This window comes from Leptinotarsa decemlineata, unplaced genomic scaffold, assembly GCF_025532065.1.
Source record: "Leptinotarsa decemlineata unplaced genomic scaffold, Ldec_3_MD MMD2_tig00002159_RagTag_RagTag, whole genome shotgun sequence".
In the NCBI taxonomy this organism is placed as follows: domain Eukaryota; kingdom Metazoa; phylum Arthropoda; class Insecta; order Coleoptera; family Chrysomelidae; genus Leptinotarsa; species Leptinotarsa decemlineata.
Genome location: NW_027412574.1, coordinates 7,942,982 through 7,965,061, shown reverse-complemented (window position 1 = coordinate 7,965,061; position 22,080 = coordinate 7,942,982). Strand labels below are relative to the sequence as shown.

The following is a 22,080-nucleotide window of genomic DNA, read 5'->3' as shown; positions in this document are numbered from 1 at the left end:
AGCATTCTGATTATATCATTAGATAAACACTCAGCTACACACATCGGAAAAGTATAGGGATATTTTTATAACATACTAAATATCATAAAAATAAATGCATGAGGTCGTTTGATTTCGATTAAATCGGTACACTCGACCACCCTGTAGATTTCTATGGGTTGAACAAAGCCTGCAAAAACGGTAACTAATCTTTTTTCAAGTTTTTTACAAACTGTAGGTTTTCTGCTAAAATGAATAATCTGAAAGTGTCGAGTTTGTACATTCTATGCAGTTCTTGCTCAGCAATTAAACTGGAAATATTGTGCTTTAACATGGAACGCCATCACTTACCATTGGCTGAGATGAATAGAGCTGTAGGGCTTCTTCAAGGTGGCATGCGACAAAATGATGTAGCTCTTCGTTTGGGGGTCTTCCAAAGTGTTATCAGTCGATTGTGGCGGCGTTTCCGTGAAACTGGCAGTCCAGCCGAACAACATCCAGGGCGAGGACGCGCTACAACTGCAGTTCAAGACCGATTTTTGGTCTTAACCGCAAGAAGACAACCAACAATCACAGCACCTGAGTTGGTTAACGTGTTGCAGCAGACGCACCAGGTAACCATTGGTCGTGATACTGTCAGAAATCGACTGCATGAAGCAGATCTCCACAACAGAAGGCCGCTTAGATGTCCACCTTTGTCGAGAGGCAATCGCGGTAGAAGATTAGAGTGGTGTCAAGAACATCAAAACTGGGAAGCAAATGATTGGGCCACAGTTTTGTTTACAGACGAATCCAGATTTGGATTTCATCCAGATTCTCGTCGAGTAAGACTGTGGAGACGACCTGGAAATAATGAACGTTTGAGACACGTCCAGGAAGTCCACACATACAGAGGTGGTACAGTAATGCTATGGGGCGGAATCATGATCGGCGGCAGAACCATCTCGTTTTTCCAAATCGCTCCCTCACAGCTCGACAGTACCTCGACACCATTCTTCTACCTATCGTCCGTCCGTTTGCTGGTGCTGTCGGTGAAAACTTCCACCTAATGCACGATAATGCTCGTCCACATGACTGGCTCACCAACGAAGGAGTTGATGTATTGCCATGGCCAGCACAATCACCGGACCTGAATCCCATCGAGCATGTGTGGGACATGCTTCAACGAAGAATTACTCCGCATATGGGGAACATTCACACAACGTTTCAATTGAGAGAGCTTTTAATCGTTGAATGGGCAAATGTACCTCAACAAGACATTGACAATCTCAATATGCACGATAGATGTAGGGCCGTAATAAACCAGCGTGGAGGCCATACTTTGTACTGATTCCAATATTTTTTGTATTATGATTTTTTTTCGGGGTGCCAAAGAAGAGCCATATTTTTTTTTAGTTCTGCTTATATGCGCACTCAGTATTTTTGACCATTCAATAAATTTTGTTGTGAGTTACATTCGTTTAATAATCACCCGTCAATTTTTTTTTCCCTAAAGCGATCTAAAAAAAAATTATTGCCATTTTAAAAAATATCCCTAGACTTTTCCGATGTGTGTATTTTGGTCACGTAGGCTAATATATTCTGTCTGCCTTGAAATATTCTATTAAAGCCATCCATTCACGCACTATCCGATGAACTGTCGGAAATGTTCTAAACCGTAATGAAGTCTGTTTTCTTACTCCTCTCGAACATATCAAACATTTGCTTCTCCAAGAATTGAGCGGAGCGGCATGCTTCTGTAATTCGTCCTATAACTTCATCAACATCAGCAGGTTATGTTTTATAAGCAACGGATTTAGGATGTTTCCAGAGAAAAAATCTAAGGGGGTTAAGTCTAGTGATCCCGGAGGCCACTCAGTTGCTCCCCTTCGGCCAATCCATTTATCTGAGAATCGCACGTTTAACCACTGTCAGACCATATGAAAATAATGAGGTGGACTACCGTTCTGCTGGAAAGGTAACACTCCTCCTGCAACAGTTAATTACCGTCTGCATCAATTTGAGTTTCTAGCTCTTGAGTTATGAGTGGAACCATAGTCTCTTCAAGCATATCTAAGTACAGATTGCCAGTCAAGTAAATAAATGATCAATAATAGCATTTACAAGAATATCAACCCAAACATTAACTTTTTGTGGGTGCTGTGTAACAGATAGTTAACATAATATTAGGGACAGTATTAACTCGATGAGTCATGTTTTCATGAAATTCTATTTTTTTATCATAACCATCCTCATGGAGCTCCTGAAAAATCTGCATCTTATATTTTTTCTTATAGTCTCGTGTGATATTTCCGTCTGTTCTACTACTGATCGTATGGAGTTAGTTCTCTGCACTAAATGTTCCTAGCACTTCAATTTGAGCTTCCTTATTCAGTACTCTGGAGTTATTTCTTTTTTTATTGTTTACCGAACCACTTTTGAAAACTTTGTGAATAAACCAAGCACATACCGGTGACTTAAATTACTATTTAGATTCCTTTGAAAAGAAACACCATTCATCGTCCGAACTCTTTGTAAGCAGAAAAAAATGGTGGTTTCGAATATTCACCTTCATTTTACGCTTGATGGGTTGAATATGAGGTGAAATATCCAGCTCGCAAACCATTTTGTTAGAGTTAAATTATGAAATTGTTACTGGTTTGCTTTTGAGTTGTTGTTCTAGTAGTATATCCGTTTGTGAAAGTGAGCTGAGCTCGAGTATGTGTTGAGGCTACGAAGGAGTATGGGCTCGATTGTATCGGAATTTTTTTCCATATTTATTTCCTCAATCGTTCGGATATCTGTTTCTGTGGGTCATGAACATTCGTCGTTGAAGTTGCTGTTGATCAGTATTTTGAATATGTTTTGAAATCTGTTTCGAATAACTTTGGGCTTCGACTGGGGATCGCAACTGAATTCGTTTGATTTGTAGGTAGTAAGGTAGTTGTCAGTTTACTTCTTTGTTACGTTTTCTAGTCCTCTCGTCCTGAATTTTGTTCCGAAGATAACGTGGTTTTTCTCTGGGTTTGAGATTGGCATTTCTAGTTCGTATGCCTTTCTTGTACAGTCTTATTGTCGAGAAGATGACCTGGTAGTGGGCGTTGGGTTTTTTCTTTTATTAACGATGGTGATAGTTGTCTATTTGGTGTTTGTGAATGATGAATGATGATGATGATAAATGATGATAAAATATATAAAATCACAACCGTGATAACGATGTTTTCGTTTAAATGCAATTATATTACTGTGATTTTCGTGCCTACTATTATGAAATTGTACGTCTAAGAGTATTCATTTTATTGTAGATCCTATTGACTGATTTCTTTCTTGGTCTGGTTTTTTATTTATATATTATATATTTATATATTATATATTATCAATTTGAAAAAGATACATATTTTGTCTCAACATAATTCGTTTGCCATACAACAATTTCTTCCACAAATTATTTTTTCGATTGATGTTTGTTGTGATACACCCGATTAGTTGGAGCGTATTTATGTGTTACCACAATTGTAAATGGCGTTGCAAAATATTTTACCAGTTTAACTCGATGATGCAGATATTAATGTTGGATAAATATATTTCTAACATGATGGGGCTTCAAGGTGATTATGATGCACTGTCTGGAACCTTTGGTGTAGTAATGAATATTACTGGAGTTTTTTCCCAACACCAAATCGTTATTTTCAACACCTCGACACGTGTTTCGATCACCAAGTGATCATCTTCAAGGCGGAGATTAAACTGTTTCAGTTTTAAACTATGTTAGTTTTGAACTGTTTAGTTTAATCTTCCTCTTGAAGATGATCACTTGGTGATCGAAACACAAGTCGAGGTGTAGTAGTAGTAGTAATCCTTATTATAGGATACATCCTAATTTTACAAGGCATAATAACTAATTAACAATTTAAATTTCCACAGTGCCAAAAATATTAATAAACAATAATGAAGATAAACTAAATAAAAAGATAATAATAAAAAATATACAATTTATAAGACCCAATGTTGAAAACCAATATTGATATAGTAACATACATATAATATACATATTTTCCAAATAACTAACGCTCTAGGTATTCCAATAATTTACTTTCAAACCCTCTTACAGTATTTTCCTCTTCAATGGCATTTGGTAAATTGTTAAATTCCCGTAGTCCCTTGTAGAATAAGTTTTTCGTTCCGCCACCAATGTGAGTTCTATATATATGAAAATTATTATAAGATCTTGTCTCATGTTCATGTATTTAATTATTGAAAACCAAAAATTCAATAAAATATGTTGGTTGGAGACTTTTGGTTATTTCAAATATAAAAACCATTGTTAAAAAGAATAATCAATTTGTAATCGACAGCCATTGTAGTATATTTAACATGTGATCAATGGAAGTATAACGACTGCATCTTAATATAATTCTCATGCCCTGTATGTCGACTATCACTGTCACAGCGGACTGCACTATAGTTATTGATTTGTATTTCAAAATCTTCTACATCCTTGGTAACTCTTGATTCACTTAGCACTATTATTGTGGGGTTATAACATACAATATAAGCAATTATTTCAGTTTTATGTGGCAAAAAACTTTCAGTATTTGAATAAATGATGCCTTCATTAAAGTTGGGGCAATCATGCACTTCCGTACTTTTTCTTGTTGTCAATAGTTTTTTGAAGGAGGACAATCAACTAATGTGGGTATGTTGTTTATATATTTTGAATATTTATTTTCCCCTCTGCTCTTACTTTCTTCTAACTGTTTCTTTATTTTATTTATAATATTCTCTTTGGGCTTCGGTTTGATCGCCAAAGGTAGTTGCTTTGTATGTTTTAATTTTATTTTTATTTCGGAGAATTTCTATATCTGCTTCTGGCTTTGCCATCACTATTCTTAGGGGTCTATTTTTACCAGGTTCATATTTTCCAATACGTTGAATTCTACATTTAAGATCTTCTACTTCAGTTTCTGACAAAATTGTTTTTACTGTATTCATTTCATCTTCTATCCTCTCTTTTTTATTTGTTTTAATAAAATAACATTTTTAGATTTCTTCTTTCTTTTCTCCAGTTCCATAACTATCTTTTCAAAATTGTTGACTTCTTGTTTATCCTTTTGCTTCGGATCTTCCACTTCTTGCTTCAATGTATTCATCTCCTTTCTCATGTCCCTTATTTCTCCAAGTAGCTTTGGAACACTTTTAAAAGCCTCCCGGCATTCTTCACAAAAGTACAGTAAGCTCCTTTTTTGCAATACCATGGCCCTCACCTCAGATGAATATTACTGGAGTTTTTTCCCAACACCAAATCGTTATTTTAACACCTCGACACGTGTTTCGATCACCAAGTGATCATCTTCAAAGAGTTTTAATCTTCCTCTTTGAAGATGATCATCTTCAAAGAGTTTTAATCTTCCTCTTTGAAGATGATCACTTGGTGATCGAAACACGTGTCGAGGTGTTAAAAATAACGATTTGGTGTTGGGAAAAAACTCCAGTAATATTCATTACTACACCAAAGGTTCCAAACAGTGCATCATAAACTCACCTCAGATGTGGATATGCCTTAACAGTTGGAGGTAGAATGTGTTGTTACTTGACAACTATCACAACATACCCCTTCACCAGGAGTAATTTCTAAGTTACAGGTATTGCAGACCATTGTACGGCAATTGGCTCAGTAGACACTCCCAATTTTCTCTACTAATATACCGGTTTTTGTAGTTATAGTTTTTGTTGGGTTAATTAGTTTATGTTGTTGTTTCAACACTAATTACATGAGGATTTTCAACTTTTCTTTGAATACAAAAACACTACATATATTCTCCAGGTTTTTCACTTCAGATTGATACAAATTTCAAAATAAAATATCAACATTATCCACATGGAAATTCACATAAATTAGTGAGCACTTGAAAATAACGATTTGGTGTTGGGAAAAACCTCCAGTAATATTGTTCAAGGTAATTATGATTTTGAATCAGAACTTTCCAAACCATTGAATATACAGGGGAGGACCTGATGCCTGATCTGCAAGATAGCCCGACTTCAATCAAGCAGTCCTTAATTTTTATGGATATTTATTTCACTCAAGTGAACACTAGAAGTGAACTTTTTCAAAGAATCAGGGTGGCATACGAGAAAGCAAGAAACGATTCGGTTATAGTCAGAAAATCAATTCAAAGTGGGACCAATCAAATATACCGGGTGTTTATTAAACGTGTGTCAAAAATTTAAGGGACTATTTCTTGGACTATTCTATGGATATTTTATCCTTTGATGATTTTTGATAGGGCGCTTTGTTACGAAGATACGAAATTGTTAGATTTTTTATCACTTGGTAGGTCCAGTGTAGTACGCTATACTTTTATTTCGGCTACGTTAATAATTTCAAATTACCAAAATTATTATTGTCGATATTATTTTTCGCCCCATATCTTCGAAACTAACAAAACTATCAAAATTCGTCAGAAGACAAAATATCCCTAGAATAATCCAAGGAATAGTCCCTTAATTTTTTGCGGCATATTCAATAAACACCCTGTAGATTGTTTGAAGGTGGTTGACAATGTTTCGTGGTGTATTTCATCAGTTCGGATTTCAATTGTCTAATATAAATTGATTAGAAATTAAAAAGATTAACCAAAAATAACAATTTTATTAAACAAAAAACTGAAATTACAAAGAAGTAACATACAAGCAACAATCAAAAAATGAAAAATTGAAATAATAATAAAAGCTGAAAATTGAAAAGTGAAAAATATTATTAACAAAAAATGAAAAGTTACGTCACGACGTTTCGATTGTTAGTATCCACAATCGTCTTCGGGTGATAACTGGACTTATTCCTCCAAGATCTGACTATTTATAGGTCATTCACCTATCCGATCTTCCATATCTCCGCTTCATTGGTTTTAGCGGGAGATGACTGTTTGGCGGGAGTTGGTCCTTTTTCGCTTGATTAGAGGTTTCCATGTGTTACGTATCTCTACGCTAGCTTGGCTAAATGCGTTGTTGGACAACATACATGCGGCTTCTTTGAATTTTCTCCTAAACCAGTGTTTTTTCTTGTGGATGATTTTAGTTCGAGCCCACTTGATGTTATGCTGATGAGTCCAAACATGCTCTGCTATTCCGGATTTGTTGATTTCTCCTCGCTGTGTGTGTTTTTTATGCTCGGCAATGCGAACTTTCAAAGGACTCTTAGTTTCACCGATGTATCATTCTCCGCACTCGCAGGATATTCGGTTAATGCAATTCTTGGAATCGCAGTCCGCATTTGGTGGCCTGGTTTTCGTAAGACTGCTACGAATAGTGTTCCCAGATCTGAAGCAGGTTCTGATGTTATACTTGGGTCTGGATCTGGGAACACTATCCGTAGCAGACTCACAAAAACCAGGCCACCAAACGCGGAGTGCGATTCCAAGAATTGCATTTACCGGATACCCTGCGAGTGCGGAGAATCATACATCAGTGAAACTGAGAGGCCAGCGAAGACGATTGTGGATACTACAATCGAAATGTCGTGACGTTATTTGGTTTGGAATCTTTCAATTTAAATTTTTCATTTTTTGTTAATAATATTTTTAATTGAAGGGGCTATATTTTTAGGAGTGATTAATTTTTGGTAAAGAAAGTTTTTGGCTTTCTACTACTCCATCTTGATACAAAAAAAGGATGAGGGAATCTTCCGAAGAAAGAAAGGAAGTAATCAATTTGAAAATAAGTAACTCTATACATGGATGTGTAGATCATGCAAAGAAGTAACTTTCAGACATAAACTGAAAGAAAGTCCTCTTGAAACAGCTACTTCCATATAAACATTGAATTACACGAAAGAAAAAAATCTTTCGAAACAAATACTTCTATATGAACACTGAATTATACAGAAGATACTTTTCTCTACTCAGTTTGTATTTCAAACATTCGTTGTGGAATAAAAATCAGATATCATTCACATGAGTTCTACTTTGAATGAATGGTAGTGAATTGCACTTACATGGAACACTGTCACCCTCACTGGTATACACCGATGTTTCGCCTTAAGCATGTTTCAGCATCCTGGTGGTGCCGATCTGATTACAGAGTGGGCAGTAAAGGATGGAACAAAGGAATTCGATATTTTCGGACATTCCGCGGATGCGAAACATCGGTGTATACCAGTGAGGGTTCCATGTAAGTGCAATTCATTACCATTCATTCAAAGTAGAACTCATGTGAATGATACCTGATTTTTATTCCACAACGAATTTTTGAAATACAAATTGAGTAGAGAAAAGTATCTTCTGTATAATTCAGTGTTCATATAGAAGTATTTGTTTCGAAATAATTTTTTTTTCGTGTAATTCAATGTTTATATGGAAGTAGCTGTTTCAGGAGGACTTTCTTTCAGTTTGTGTATGAAAGTCACTTCTTTGCATGATCTACACATCCATGTATAGAGTTACTCATTTTCAAATTGATTACTTCTTTCCTTTCTTTGGAAGATTCCCTCATCCCTTTTTTTTGTATCAAGATGGAGTAGTAGAAAGCCAAAAACTTTCTTTCCCAATAATATTTTTACTTTTCAATTTTCAGCTTTTATCAATATTTCAAATTTTTATTTTATTTTTTTTGGTTATTGCTTGTATGTTACTTCTTTGTAATTTTGGTTTTTTGTTTATTAAAATTGTTATTTTCGGTTTTTTTTTTGGAATTTCAAATCAATTTATATTATAATGGAAATCCGAACTGATGAAATAATACACCCTGCGTAGATTGTTTAGAACATGTAGGTGTCGTTAGAATTATCAGAATTTATTCTTCAGAAATAGTATATCAATAGTACTTTCACATCTATTTTTCAAGATACAAAACTCATTGTTACGAGTATATTTCAACGACAGCACAATTTTCAGCATCCTGGTGGTGCCGATCTGATCACAGAGTGGGCAGGAAAGGATGGAACGAAGGAATTCGATAATTTTGGACATTCCGCGGATGCTAAAAAGGAACTCAAGAAATATAAAATTGGAGAAGTTGTCGAGGTAAGTATTATATTTCTCATTGAGTTCAGAATTAATGACCAGTGACTGAATGACAAAGAAACGCTGTGTTACAAAGTTGCTAAGACCATCTTACAGGAGCGCTTCACCTTAATTATGATTCGTTGATATAACCTTCAATTCCAATGGAGAACTTTGAGTATTCGCATATAATGAGTACTACAAATTTCGGGATATTTGGCGAAAACATTTTTTTGTCTGAACAACATGAAGCTCCGTGGAATAGTCAAATGGATCTGAATATCACACTTTTATATAATAATAATGATAATAATAATATATTTATTTATATATAAAATTATACAAAATACTTTTTCAATACAAAAAATTTCTAATGAAGGTAAATAAAAGGAGAACCGTTAGGTTCTGCAGTCAATTCTTCCGCAGTCCGTCCCCTTGAGAAGCCAATAAATACATACACATGAGAAGAAAAATCTAAACATTTTCGAACTCTAATGAAATATTTTGTTCTCCACCTATGGTTGATAAGTAGAATTTTATAATCATAATCAAATGGTACAGGGAACAAACTGTTTTTGACTAAATAATAGTAGTTTTTACCTAGATTTAAATGCATCAAACGGCAACAAAAACTTAGATACATCTACGACATCGCCCACAGTCGCTATACTATAGGAAAAAGATCCCTTAAATAATTCTTTTTTATGCTTGGGTATAGTTAGCATATTCGTCCGTTGCAAGTTCAAATGATGCACATCAATCCTAAATCCAACTTTTTGACATAAATATTGGGGAATTTTATTTTTCAGAATTTTGTAAAAAAAACATACCGTATGATGTTTTCGATGGTTGCACATAGGACGCCGTATTCCATATATCATTCTCAAACAAGAATTTTGAACCTTTTGTACTCTTTTTACATCAGAACAATTAATACAAGGTCCATAGACTACGTCACAATTGGAGTGCGAGAGAACCAAACTATTACACAACTGGATTTTCAGTTTATAGTTCAAAAAGTTTCTTCGACTGTTAAAAAGTTTCAATGACATACAGGCCGCTTCTTTTATAATAATAATAATAATAATAATAATTCGGAGGAGTTCGGATCCCCTTCTCTGCATGGTCCGTGACCATGAGAGAGCAGGAATTGGAGCATTTCTCCTTAGGGCAGCCGCTCGAGCAGCTGATGAACTCGGTATAGTATTCGACTCTGAACGAGGTGACTACAACTCTGTCACCGAGTTGGAACCCGTTCAGCAAAAAGCTCAGATAAAAGCCGCAGAGATCACCTTACTTCTGCGGAGACACAGGGATAAGCCGATGCATGGGGTCTTCTTCAATAACATTGAAGACCTTGGCTTATCAAAGCGCCTGACGTTCGCTTTTCTCAGGTCGAGTGGGCTGAAGTCGGAAACTGAGGGGTTCATCATGGCTTGCCAGGATGGTGTCTTCAACACCTTAGTCTACCGCAGTCGCGTGATGGGTTTAGAGGTTCCTGACACAAGGTGCAGGGCCTGCCGCGAGGCGCCCGAGACCCTAATGCACTTGCTATCAGCATGTCCAGCATATGCGGTCTCGGCCTATATACATCGACATAACGCGGCCCTAAGAGTGCTATATCACCATCTACGGCACTCTTACGGTATTGACGAGACACCGGTGTTGCCCTACGCTCCGGGGGATATTGAATCCGTTGTGGGGAACGAGAAGTGCCGAATTTATTGGAACTATTCGTTCCCCACCCTCAGGCTCATACAAGCTAATAAGCCTGATGTAGTCCTTCTCGACCATCAGACCAAAACGATATTTGTCGTGGAGTTTTCAGCTCCTGGCGAGACGAATATCGTCAGAAAAGAGGAGGAAAAACGGATAAAATATCGAGATTTTCTCTTCGAACTCCGCAGACTCTATCCAGATCACTCTGTCAAGATGGTCGTTCTGATTATTGGAGTCCTTGGTGGAATGATGTCTTCTCTACTCTCGAATCTCAAAATCATACCGGCTTGCCGTACTAAGGCAGAAATCTTAGCCGCACAGATGCAGAAGGCTGTCATTCTTGGCTCACTGCGTTTGCTCAGGGCACATGATTCTCGGACCCAATGATCACTTACCCCACGGTGTGGGGAGTGGTCATTGGTTGATTATGCTGGCGCGCCCTCCCGAATGTATCGGGGCTTCGGGGGATAGGGCCTGACCAGCGCACACTACGGTGAAAAAAAAAAATAATAATAATGTCTTTATTTCCAATGAAAAATAAAATGCATGATATTCATCTTGTTACACAAAAATCCCAAGGGGGAGTTCACCCGAGGGTGCTCTACCACTCAACCCTTGCTATTTTAAATAAGCATATTATAACTTGAAAACTAACCTAACTAATCCTAAAACCTAAATTTTTATTTCACAGTTTTTTGGCTTTTGACATTTGACATGTGGTAACATTGCTATATTCCAAACCGTAACATATACGAAGACCATCAAATGGGAAAAAAGGTAAGTGTTATCGGGAACAGTACAATGGCTGAAGAAAATTTACGGGGACTCTCACCCTGTTCGAGTTATACGGGAAAAATAAAAAATGCTGTTTTTCATTTTTTTCGAATGAAATTGTTATTTCGGAGAATATCAAAAAATGAAAAAAAAATTGTATTCGAAGTGAACTATGACGATGTAATAATGAATATTCGATAAAACGTTTCTTGTCAACAACCATCACCTTTTTATTGAATACGGACCCGTCTTTTTTTATTACAGACATCGATGAAGCAATAAATTCGACACTCCAAGGGTATATCACATTTGATATTATTATAGCGTTTCATTTGAAATAACTACCATCATCAGTGACAACAATTTTAAATTACGGTCCTGTCGTCCTGCTTTTATAAATTGTTTCGATTTCTTCAAAATATAATTCAGACAACCCAATAAATTCGACAGGTAGGTACCCTCACACTATGAACATTCGTACTTTTTCGTTTTGTAAATCCTTCTTTCAAGGCTGATTACTCCCTAATCAATTATAATTCATAATATTTTTATAATTCTCAATCCTGTAAGTAACGAAATTATCAGTTTTTGGTCAAAATTCGATTGTTGTATAATTTGGTATAATCGAATAGCATCTCAATTCATTTACCATCTTGAACGCCTAGGCTCTGCTTGGTTTCTATGGCAGGAAAAATGAATGCATTGTTGATATCTGTTGAGAACTGTCAGACGTTTATGAACATATCAAAGATGTATTCAAATGATGAAAGGACTGATATACTATTTAAGTTATGCAATATCAAATAGAAATCCTCTTTTGGCTAGGAATATGTATGTTGAGCTATATCCGAATCGTCGTATTCCGAACATCCAAATGTTTAGACGATTAGAAAGAAATTTGAGGGACTATGGTGCATTTGACAGAAAGAAAACAACACAATCAGTGGCGGCTCGTGCATTGGAGAACAGGGGAGGCTAAAGTCATAAAGACTACACACACACAGAAAAGCCCGCCGGAGGCGCGAAAATTTTTATGTTGTTCCACGCTTTACTTAATACTGAAGTTAGGGCATGGGCATGACAATGCGTAAAAAGTGCATGATGAGCTGTGGACTTTATTTTACTTTGTTACGGTTTTATTTTCTCTTTCTAGATATTAAGAATTTTGGACTAAAAAGGAAGGGAAGAAGGAGAAAATAAATAGAGGAATCGGATTGTCAACAAATCTATATTATATGTGGTCTTGCCCTTACAGATAATCATTATTATTAAATATTATTTTTTTTAATTTCAATTCTTCTCAAATTTTCCTACTCTCACTATCTCTGGCAGTAAACTTGGTCTCTTCAGTCACTTAGATCATTAAAAATATAACAGTTATTACAAAATAAATAAAATTTCAAAACATAACCTATACTTGTCATCATCATCCATTCAGATTGATTTATGTCTGTATTGAAATTCTTCTCTATGATTGAAATTTCGTCCACATTTGGTACCATTGATTTGGGAAAAAGGTAACTAGAACTGGCACAGATGTGAAGGAAAGGAAAAAAAACTGGAAAAAAATTGAAGTCCTCCATTTTGATGGTGATATTCAATTTACGCATTTTGCGGATTTATTCTGGAAATCTCGTTCAAAAGCACCAGATTATTGATAAGTTGGGTAATCTTAACCACCTTCACTCATTTGTGGATATATTTTCTGGAGTACTGAACATTCCAACCTTCTTCGACGTAAGTTCTACGTAATCACTTTCGAGGCCACACAACATCTAGGGTATGTTACCTTCTTCATTTGAACATTCACTACAATAGAATGTCATTAATACTGAATGTATTCATTGTTTTCAGGCCTGTTTCCTTCTTTTATTATCCTTGATTTGTTCTGCTTTATATATCAAGACGTAGAGTAGTGGAGTATAGTGCTAAACCTGGCTTCCTGATTCCTTCCTGCTTAATAATAGGGATTTGGAATCTGTCATAAGGCTTCACTGGTTGAGGTATTTGCTTCTGCTTTAATTGACCCAATGCACGAGTGATATTTAACCACCCCAACTCTTAGGATACTCTCATGAAGTGGATCAGGACTTGAAGGAGACACCGACGAAACAGATAAGCTTTTTTTTTAGAACTGTGCTTTATTTCTATCATTTTATTGCTCAGCATGGTCGCTTTCACTGATTGTGCATGAATTACTACACAAATTGTTTTGTTTTCTTTCTTTATAGTTGTACAGTTATCAAGTTGTGCTAGACCATTAGTTCAGTCACATCCTCCTTTCCTGTAAAGAAAAAAAAGCATAAAAATAACAACTTTAAAAGAACCTATAGTGGGTCAAAATTAAACAACTTACCTCTAGCGTTAACAGTGTACACTTTCAGTATATATACTAAAAGGTTAAGGAATTTAGCGCATGTAACTAGTACATTTATGACGAATAATTGCCTCAAGAACATAATATTACCATACAATTTACAAGATTGCATTTTTGCATCTCATGCAATATTTACATGAAGATCGACCTTTGACCCCTGTTTACACCATAGCCCCTCTTTTTCTTTCTTTTCCTGTCACTCCTCTCACTCTTTTCCTTACTGAAATCAGGCTAGCCATCATTCATAATTGCGATTTCCCCAACTGTCAAACGTTTTTCATCGACGGACTCTTGTTTTGAGATATTTATCCAGCTCCGGTTCCACAACATTGTCACCCTGTCAATTGTCAACGACAAGCAATTAACATTTATTTGATTTTGTTGAGGATTATCGAACTTGATAGGTTGTTTAATTTGGATAATATAGTTGGCATAACTATTCGAGTTTTATTGATTTTTTTTTTTTTTTGTTCGATAAAGAACCCCACCCGTCTCCACTGAGCAAGGGTATGTTCAGAAAGGATTAAATATTTTGCTGCTAACGGCCAACCAAGCATCGCAAAGCGTTGTATTCCTTGGTTCCGAAGGTCTGCAGTAGCAACTTTGTAAACCGAATGGCCGGCCATGACCACAGCCCCATCATAGGTTTGCCTAATTAACTTTTGCCAAAAATTATAGGTGTTACACGTACGAATTAAAAAATTAAACAAATCGTCAGCTGTGCGCCCAGATGAAACATCATGAAAAACCATAAAACGTTCTACCACATTACCATCTGTGGCATATCTAAAAACGATTGAAAGTTGTGATGTACAGGTGATATGGGTAGTTTCATCAATTTCCCATGCAAAAAAAGAAACACTTTCAATCTCCTTGCTTATATTTTCCTTAATAATATATGCCACACTGTTTACAAGCTTATTTTGGATGGTTTTTGAAGTGCCCGAAAAAACGCTAAAGTTTGAAAAAGTGCCAAATTGTGAATCATATTTTCCCCATAACATTAAAAGTTCCTTGTAATTGCCGCGATTAATCGAATCTTCGGTTTCATCCTGTCCACGAAAAGCTAATTTTTGGGAACCCAAATAAATCGTAATATCGATATTCTTTTTGAATTCGACCGATTTTCCCTAACCTGATTATTGAAAGAAATTATGGCCTCTTTTTGAGCTGTATCTGAGCTGTTACTATATTTTGTTCGCTAAACAATTTTAATTCACAAGACAAAATATATGCCCCTCAGATTTAAAATGTCTTTCTGTAGAACGAGTTAATTTTTTTAAATCGAAGTATCCTATTTTAGACCACGTTTGGTATTCGGTTTGTACGGAAAATAAAACACAGGACCAACAAAAAAGTTTTCTCGTTTAATGGAGCCGGTTAACCAATCACATTTATCGTACCAAGTAATATTAAATCCTCGATTTTGTCGATTATCTGACGTTTTAATTGAAATCAAATTTGGTTGAGGCCTTCCCAGAGTTTTAATAATGTAAAATTTACTATCATAAGATAAAGACTTAAAATTATTTGTCAGCAACCAATCGACTATATCGTCAGATTTTTCAATTTCGTCCAACTTATCCATAATAAATGAAAAAAAACTTACCGAAAAGTGAAAACCTGAAAACACCTTGAAATTGAAAGAAAACACTTTGAAAACACATTAAAAATATTACCAAAAAGCACACTACTATAAAACAATAACAAATATTATCAAGAAACACTAAAACGATTTACCGAAATATTTTTGGTTCCCGGTCCGTCACGGCGTCTCGTCCGAATAATCAAATAAAAAACAAACGCAGTCATACACTAACGTAGACCAACTGGAGGCTAGCCTCCTCTAACGCTATAATTTCTGCAACTGAAATTACAAATCGGGACGTATGTCGCTGGTTGGATAGGTTTCGTGGAACCTGTGTTTTTTAAAGTGGTCATAGGCTTGGCTCCCTTGCAACGTATGGCATTTATTATTTCGGGTTGATAGTTTATTCGTTATTCGTTCATGGGCAGCGCGTTTGAGTTTTATTGATGCAGGATGCAGTGTGGTACGTACTACGTAGTGAGTGATAGCTTTTTTTCGGGCATATTATGTATTCATATTGAAAATTAATGGTAAAGTAATGATAACCAAGCATTTTTAGAGAAAAATAATTATAATTATTTGTCAATATCTTTTAATTTATTGCGATGAATAGCCTTAAATTTTATGGGGAGGCTAAGTCTCTCTTGCCTCTTCTGACGAGCCGCCGCTGAACAAAATGTTACCACATAAAAATTCACACAGTGAAAACATCTTTTTTTAAATTTAAAATTGGCTAGTTACAAAAATTATGCTAATCAAGATTGTTCTTTACGAGAAACTGCCCCCGAACTGGGGATTTCTGTAAAATCCACCAGAACTATTTTGAAAAAGAACAAATATAAATTCTACAGAATACGCAAAGTTCATCACCTCAATGGAAGGGATTACGGAAGGAGAGTATGATTTGCGAAGTGGTTAAGACGTAGAAATAGGAAAGTTGGAAATATTTGTAAAAAAATAATATGGATGGACGAATCAAAATTCACCAACAATGGTTGGTTTAACAGAAGTATTCATTATATGTGGAATAATACAAATGGACATTTACATAGGAAAATCAATTTCCAAGAAAGATTCGGAATAAATGTTTGGTTGGGAATTTTGGGAACAAACATCTTTGGCCCTTTCTTTTACGATGATCATTTGAATAGTGAAATGTATCTTCATTTTCTATTCAATGAATTCGATGAATCCTCCATGGAATACAATATTTTCAACAGGACGGCGCTCCTCCCCATAATGCAGCAATAGTGAGGAAACATTCAGATGCAATATTCCCAAGAAAATGAATTGGAAACAATGAACCAATTAATTGGTCAGCTCGATTCCCAGATCTTACCCCTTTAGATTTTTTTGTCTGGGGATACATAAAGGATACAGTTTTTTCAACACCAAGTACAGATATCGACCATCTTATGTGAATTCAAAAAAGAGGTCGTCAATTCGAGCATTCAATGTAGATTGCCATGTAGCTTTGATTTTCCGTATTGGTTTCATTTTTCCCAAAAGTTCATGATGAAATAAATTGTTTGATTGTTGTCAATGATGATGGTGGTTATTTCAAATGAAACGTTGTGGAAATATCAAATGTGATACACCCTTGTACTGTGAATTTATCTCGTTATCAATATCTGTAACAAAGAAGACAGGTCCGTATTTAAAAACGTTTTATCGAATATTTATTATTACATCGTCATAGTACACTTCGAATACAATAACATATTATTTTTCCATTTTTTGATAGATATTCTCCGAAATAACAATTCCATAAAAAAAAAATGAAAAATAGCATTTTTGGTTTTTCCCGTATAACTCGAGAAGGGCGAGAGTCCCCGTAAATTTTCTTCGACCATTGTAATGTTCCAGATGACAGTTACCTTTTTTTCCATTCAATCGTATTCGTATCTGCTACGGTTTAGAATATAGCAATGTTACCACATGATAAAAGAAACGACCTGTATATTAATTTTTTAATTTTTGGGTGATATACATAACGTTTAAATCGTAACGTATTGTCTATAATCAGTCTTAGATTCTTACAATAATCAGCAACTCCAATCTGGTCTCCTCCATTCCTTATTGTCATAATATTCTTTGCTGAGCTCATCTCCTGGTCAGTGCCGAATAAGAGTGCGACAGATTTAGTTGAGGTAATTTTTAACGAATGACCATTCGTGAGGGTTAGTAATTGATTTAGGTCAGAATTGAAGCAGTCCGTTGCTTCCGCTAGATTAAAAATTTTGAAAGGAAGATATAGCTGTGTGTCATCTGCATAAAATTGGTATTTAAAGTTTGTCAGATGTATCTGTGACACTTTCCCCGATTGAAGCTTTGTTCACGAGATGGACTTACAACTAGTTAACAATATTTTTCTCAGACGAATGTTCTACACATGCAGTTGAGCAGCGTTGAAATTAATCGAGTCCCATGCACTTTCTTGCTTGGGTCAGTACTTTCAAGCACTGATGAGGGGTAATACCTCGAAACTTGTCTGTAGGTGATCTACTCGAACTGTTTCAGAATTGTTCTGCTGCTGGATGAACGAGAAACATGTGCGAGACTACTGTGAGATATCTTGCATAAATTTCTGTCGGATATAATTCAATATCCAACGTTGTATTCGCCGGGGAAGTAGTTGTTTCCCGGCAGGCATTTATCAAAACCTACTGTGTAGGTAGTTGGGAGAGATGAATTCGATCCAGATACCATTTTTCGAATTGTTTTATGTTTTGAACAATTTATATACTGAATTATTCATGTTTTGATATGTAGGTATGTTCTTTATTGAAAAACATTCAAACATAAATATTAATTTATTTTGAAACTATTGAACTTCAACATTTATTATCAGGAAGCATCTGTAGAACACCTCCAGAATTGGAATGAATGACAAAACATCTTCTGGGTTTTGTCATTCTTTTCAGGCAGAGTCATTAATTTCTTGAAATATTCGGTAATTTAGTCGCGAACATAGCTGAAATTGAATGGTTACACTGAAATGAATTTCAATTTTCTCACAGGAACAACGCAAGAAGAAAAGTAAAAAAAGTGAAAAGCAGAAGGAAGCAAACCAGAAACAATCAGAAAAACCTACTTCTAATGATATCAAATATAACAGGTGAGTCAAGTTACTTCATTTGAAAATGAATGATATGGTAACATATCAAACTCATTCGTTACTTCATGATATAATCCGAATGTGTGAAAATATGAATGAAAATAATGTCCAACTTCATTATTGGTTCACCATTTAGAAAACTTGCATTATTTTCATCATAATTCAGCAAACGTGAATTTTTGAATGACCATTCAAACGATGTCAAGTGATTTCTGTTCCGTTGGTTTTCTTCACTCGGGTAACCGGTTGGAGGTTTGGCAAGTAGAAGTTTGACAAGTAGAAATGCATGTCCGGTGGCGTTAAATGAAACTGACTATGTGGCTGGTGAAAATTAGAAATGGTTAGGTGATCTTCCATCGTACTTAGAATATATTTAAAAAATATTTCGGGGGAAGAGAAATTATTTCATTTATCTTCGTTAGCTTAGTTACTGATAGAAAACCATATTATTGAGGCATATAACTCTAAAAAAAACGTGTGCGTCTCGGGACTCCTGATAGACGTGATAACTTGAACTAATCCAAGTTGGAATATTCAATATTGAAATTGTTCTACTTGAGAAAAGCTCAGGTTATTACTCAAATTTCATGTATATCAATATGATAATTAAAGGAAGGTTATTTATGATGGAAATCTTTTATTGATTATTTTGTGTATGTACATATATTATAGCTACCATGAGCCAATTGCTACTTTTATATGAATGATACTGATAGTGAACATACACAACATTAGTATTATCATTTTTAAGTCACGTTTCATAAAATAAAAAAAAATACCTACTTGCTGGTTAGGGTTTTTATAATACTGTTAACAGTATATGTCTACACTTAACACTGAGCGTTTGTCCGACGAGAGAGGAGGATCCTGCTCTCCGCAGACGAATGCGTGACAGACTGGAGACTGTAACGCGTTATGTAACGAAGTGGTTTCCCCTCCCATAAAAAGTTATCACTTCAAAAACGATGTGAGGGTGCAATCTTTCAAAAATGTCACATTCTGATTCAGTCATTGTAGATTTTAGACCAACAAACTTCTAAATGAATTACTAGCATACATTGAAGAAATTGCATATTACCCTACATTCGAAACTTTAATGAAAACAATGGATTTCAGGGAACAAATGTGAGTTTTTCAATATAATTGCGGATAGTTTTATTTAACTTTATTTAACCGTGTCAATAAATTATTGTTTATTGTAGATTATTACTGGAATAGTCTATTTGAAGTGTTTACAGAATCGATCTATTTCTTATTCCCTTTACGATGCACAAGTTGATGATTACAGTTTCTGTGGTTCCCTTGTCTTTCCCAGAACCATTGTACTCTTTTCTATAATTTACTGAAAATGAACGAAGATTAAATGAACAGAAAGGTACCTTTCCTTGCAGTACAAATACAAGGCTTTATCGAAATCTAACAATGAATGAAAGAAAATTCTAAATCTAACCAGCCGCACTTGTATAAATTACATCATGCACCACCAGAGAAAAAGCAAACTCAGCACTATCTCCTAACTCTGCAGAATTTACTTGTCTGTTAATTTCTTTCATTCAATACGTTTTCAGCATTCATACTGTTAACATTGTTGTCCAAACTTATGGAAATTGTAACTTTGAAATTGATATATCTTTCTAAAAAGAGACTTCGAGTAGTCGTTGATATTATCATGAGAAAAGTTGGAACTTGTATCGGTCGTCAGAGCTAAAAAATTTTGATGAGAAAAAAGAACCATTTCCTTTCGATATTCAAAGATATGAAATAGTGTTTGACAACATTTTATTACATGTAGAAACAAGGGTAGCAAGCGTAAAAACCTAAATGAAAAGCTTTTTTACTTTACAATATTGATGCAGCTTGGAGAATATATTGCATATTATCGACGAGAGTTACTGATTGATTGATAATGGAATAATTTTTATTGGGTCACAAATGACATATTTTGTATCTTTTCGCTTTCAGCAATCTGCAAATAGTCCGGTCAAATTAGACTAAAAAATAAGAGTGAAGGTACATAAATTTACAACAAGCTGCAAATACGTGTAATTGTTCAAAATATAGTTAAAAATGAGATTTTAAAATTTCGAATGATTGTGGTGCCTGTTCATTAGAACAGTTCCATTTTTTGTTTCCCTCAAATTATTTCTCGTGATTTTGAGTTTTTCGTCGAACTCTTGACACGTTCCTCGACATGTTCCTTGGAATTTTTTTAGCGATATCGTGTATTTGAGGTTTGAAAATATTTGGAAATTTCACCTTGATATACGTATAACAAAAAATTCAGTGAGGAGTGTAGATTTCATATTATCCAAATTATTTTATTTATGATGTTTATTTTGTTACTTTTTTTCAGGAGCTGTATTTCCATCATAACCTGTGGATTATGTGGATGACTCGCATGACTCGCATCGCGATGAGACGCATCGAAAATATTACAGAGTGTGATTTTTGATAGACATGAATTTTAGATAGAATATGATTGTGATAATATGCACAAAGTGTTTATTTTTGTATATAATTACTTATCTACTCCATCACTTCTGGGTAGGTATTATCAAATTTGTACACTTTTTTTCAAAACTATTATCAAAACTCAGAACTTATAATCAGTTAAATAGTTTTGTGATCGAATAATTTTTCTGAAGAATTGTTGATTGTGTAAAAGAATCGATTTTTACCTAAAAAATAATTGTTTTCTTGCCGACATTTCAAATTCAATTGAATTATTCTTCGAAACGTCAGCAAGAAAACAATTGTTTTTAAATAAAAAGTTGATCCTGTCACCCAACCAACCTTGTTTCAGAATTTATTGTTATGAAAGTTCTCGCAATGTTTATTTTGATTGATAATGGATACACCGAATTTATCAATAAAAATTAATTTCTAATACGGTTTTTTATTACGAACCAAAATCTGTGAAGTCATAAATCTACGTAAAGAGGGAATAGGCACATGAGTCAAAAATGTCCACTTTTCAGGAGGAGATGAAAACTAATTTATTCAAAAATAAAACATCAAACTATCAATACTCTTGGATGAATTGAAAGGTTTTGATACACGCATTTGAAAAGTTAGTGTTCAGAACATTCATTAATTTTATCAGCACTAATCTCATTCAAATCTGGATTTGTCGATACAGTTGACTCGGATGAAACACTACTACTCTAGTAGGGTCAACAGATCAGCCTTCTTTTCTTTAGATATTAATAATAACGTTCTTTTAATTTTTGGGACGTTGACACCATCAGCTAACAATTTCGCTGCAAAAACGATACTTCCTGGTATGCTTCATAATCATCTTAGATGGTTTTAAATTAGATGATACCAAACTGTTCGCTGTACTTCAAGGTACGCATAGGTTGCCACTTAAAATTGTTGTGTGCAACGTCTTTTTTTTCTTTTCACTAACATACCTTTCAACATATTTGAGAATTCTAAAAAGTCTTCTTGGATCATCTCAATAACCAAAAATCTAGGATCGCACGATCGGACCAACTGATACCAATCATGGAGATGGCCTTGATAGGCTTTTTTGTTTTTTCTTTCA

At 34.9% G+C, this 22,080-nt stretch overlaps 1 protein-coding gene across 1 annotated transcript in view; it reads left to right on the top strand.

The window, feature by feature from the left end:
• The window catches only part of LOC141483030 (cytochrome b5), a 33,549-nt gene extending 12,129 nt beyond the window's left edge, over positions 1 to 21,420 (top strand). The window contains exons 2-4 of the mRNA XM_074177193.1: positions 8,850 to 8,978; positions 18,436 to 18,533; positions 20,887 to 21,420. Of these exons, the coding sequence (XP_074033294.1) occupies positions 8,850 to 8,978; positions 18,436 to 18,533; positions 20,887 to 20,926 (267 nt within the window). The 3' untranslated portion in view covers positions 20,927 to 21,420. The remainder of the gene's footprint in view (positions 1 to 8,849; positions 8,979 to 18,435; positions 18,534 to 20,886) is intronic.
• The last annotated feature ends 660 nt before the right edge of the window (positions 21,421 to 22,080 follow it).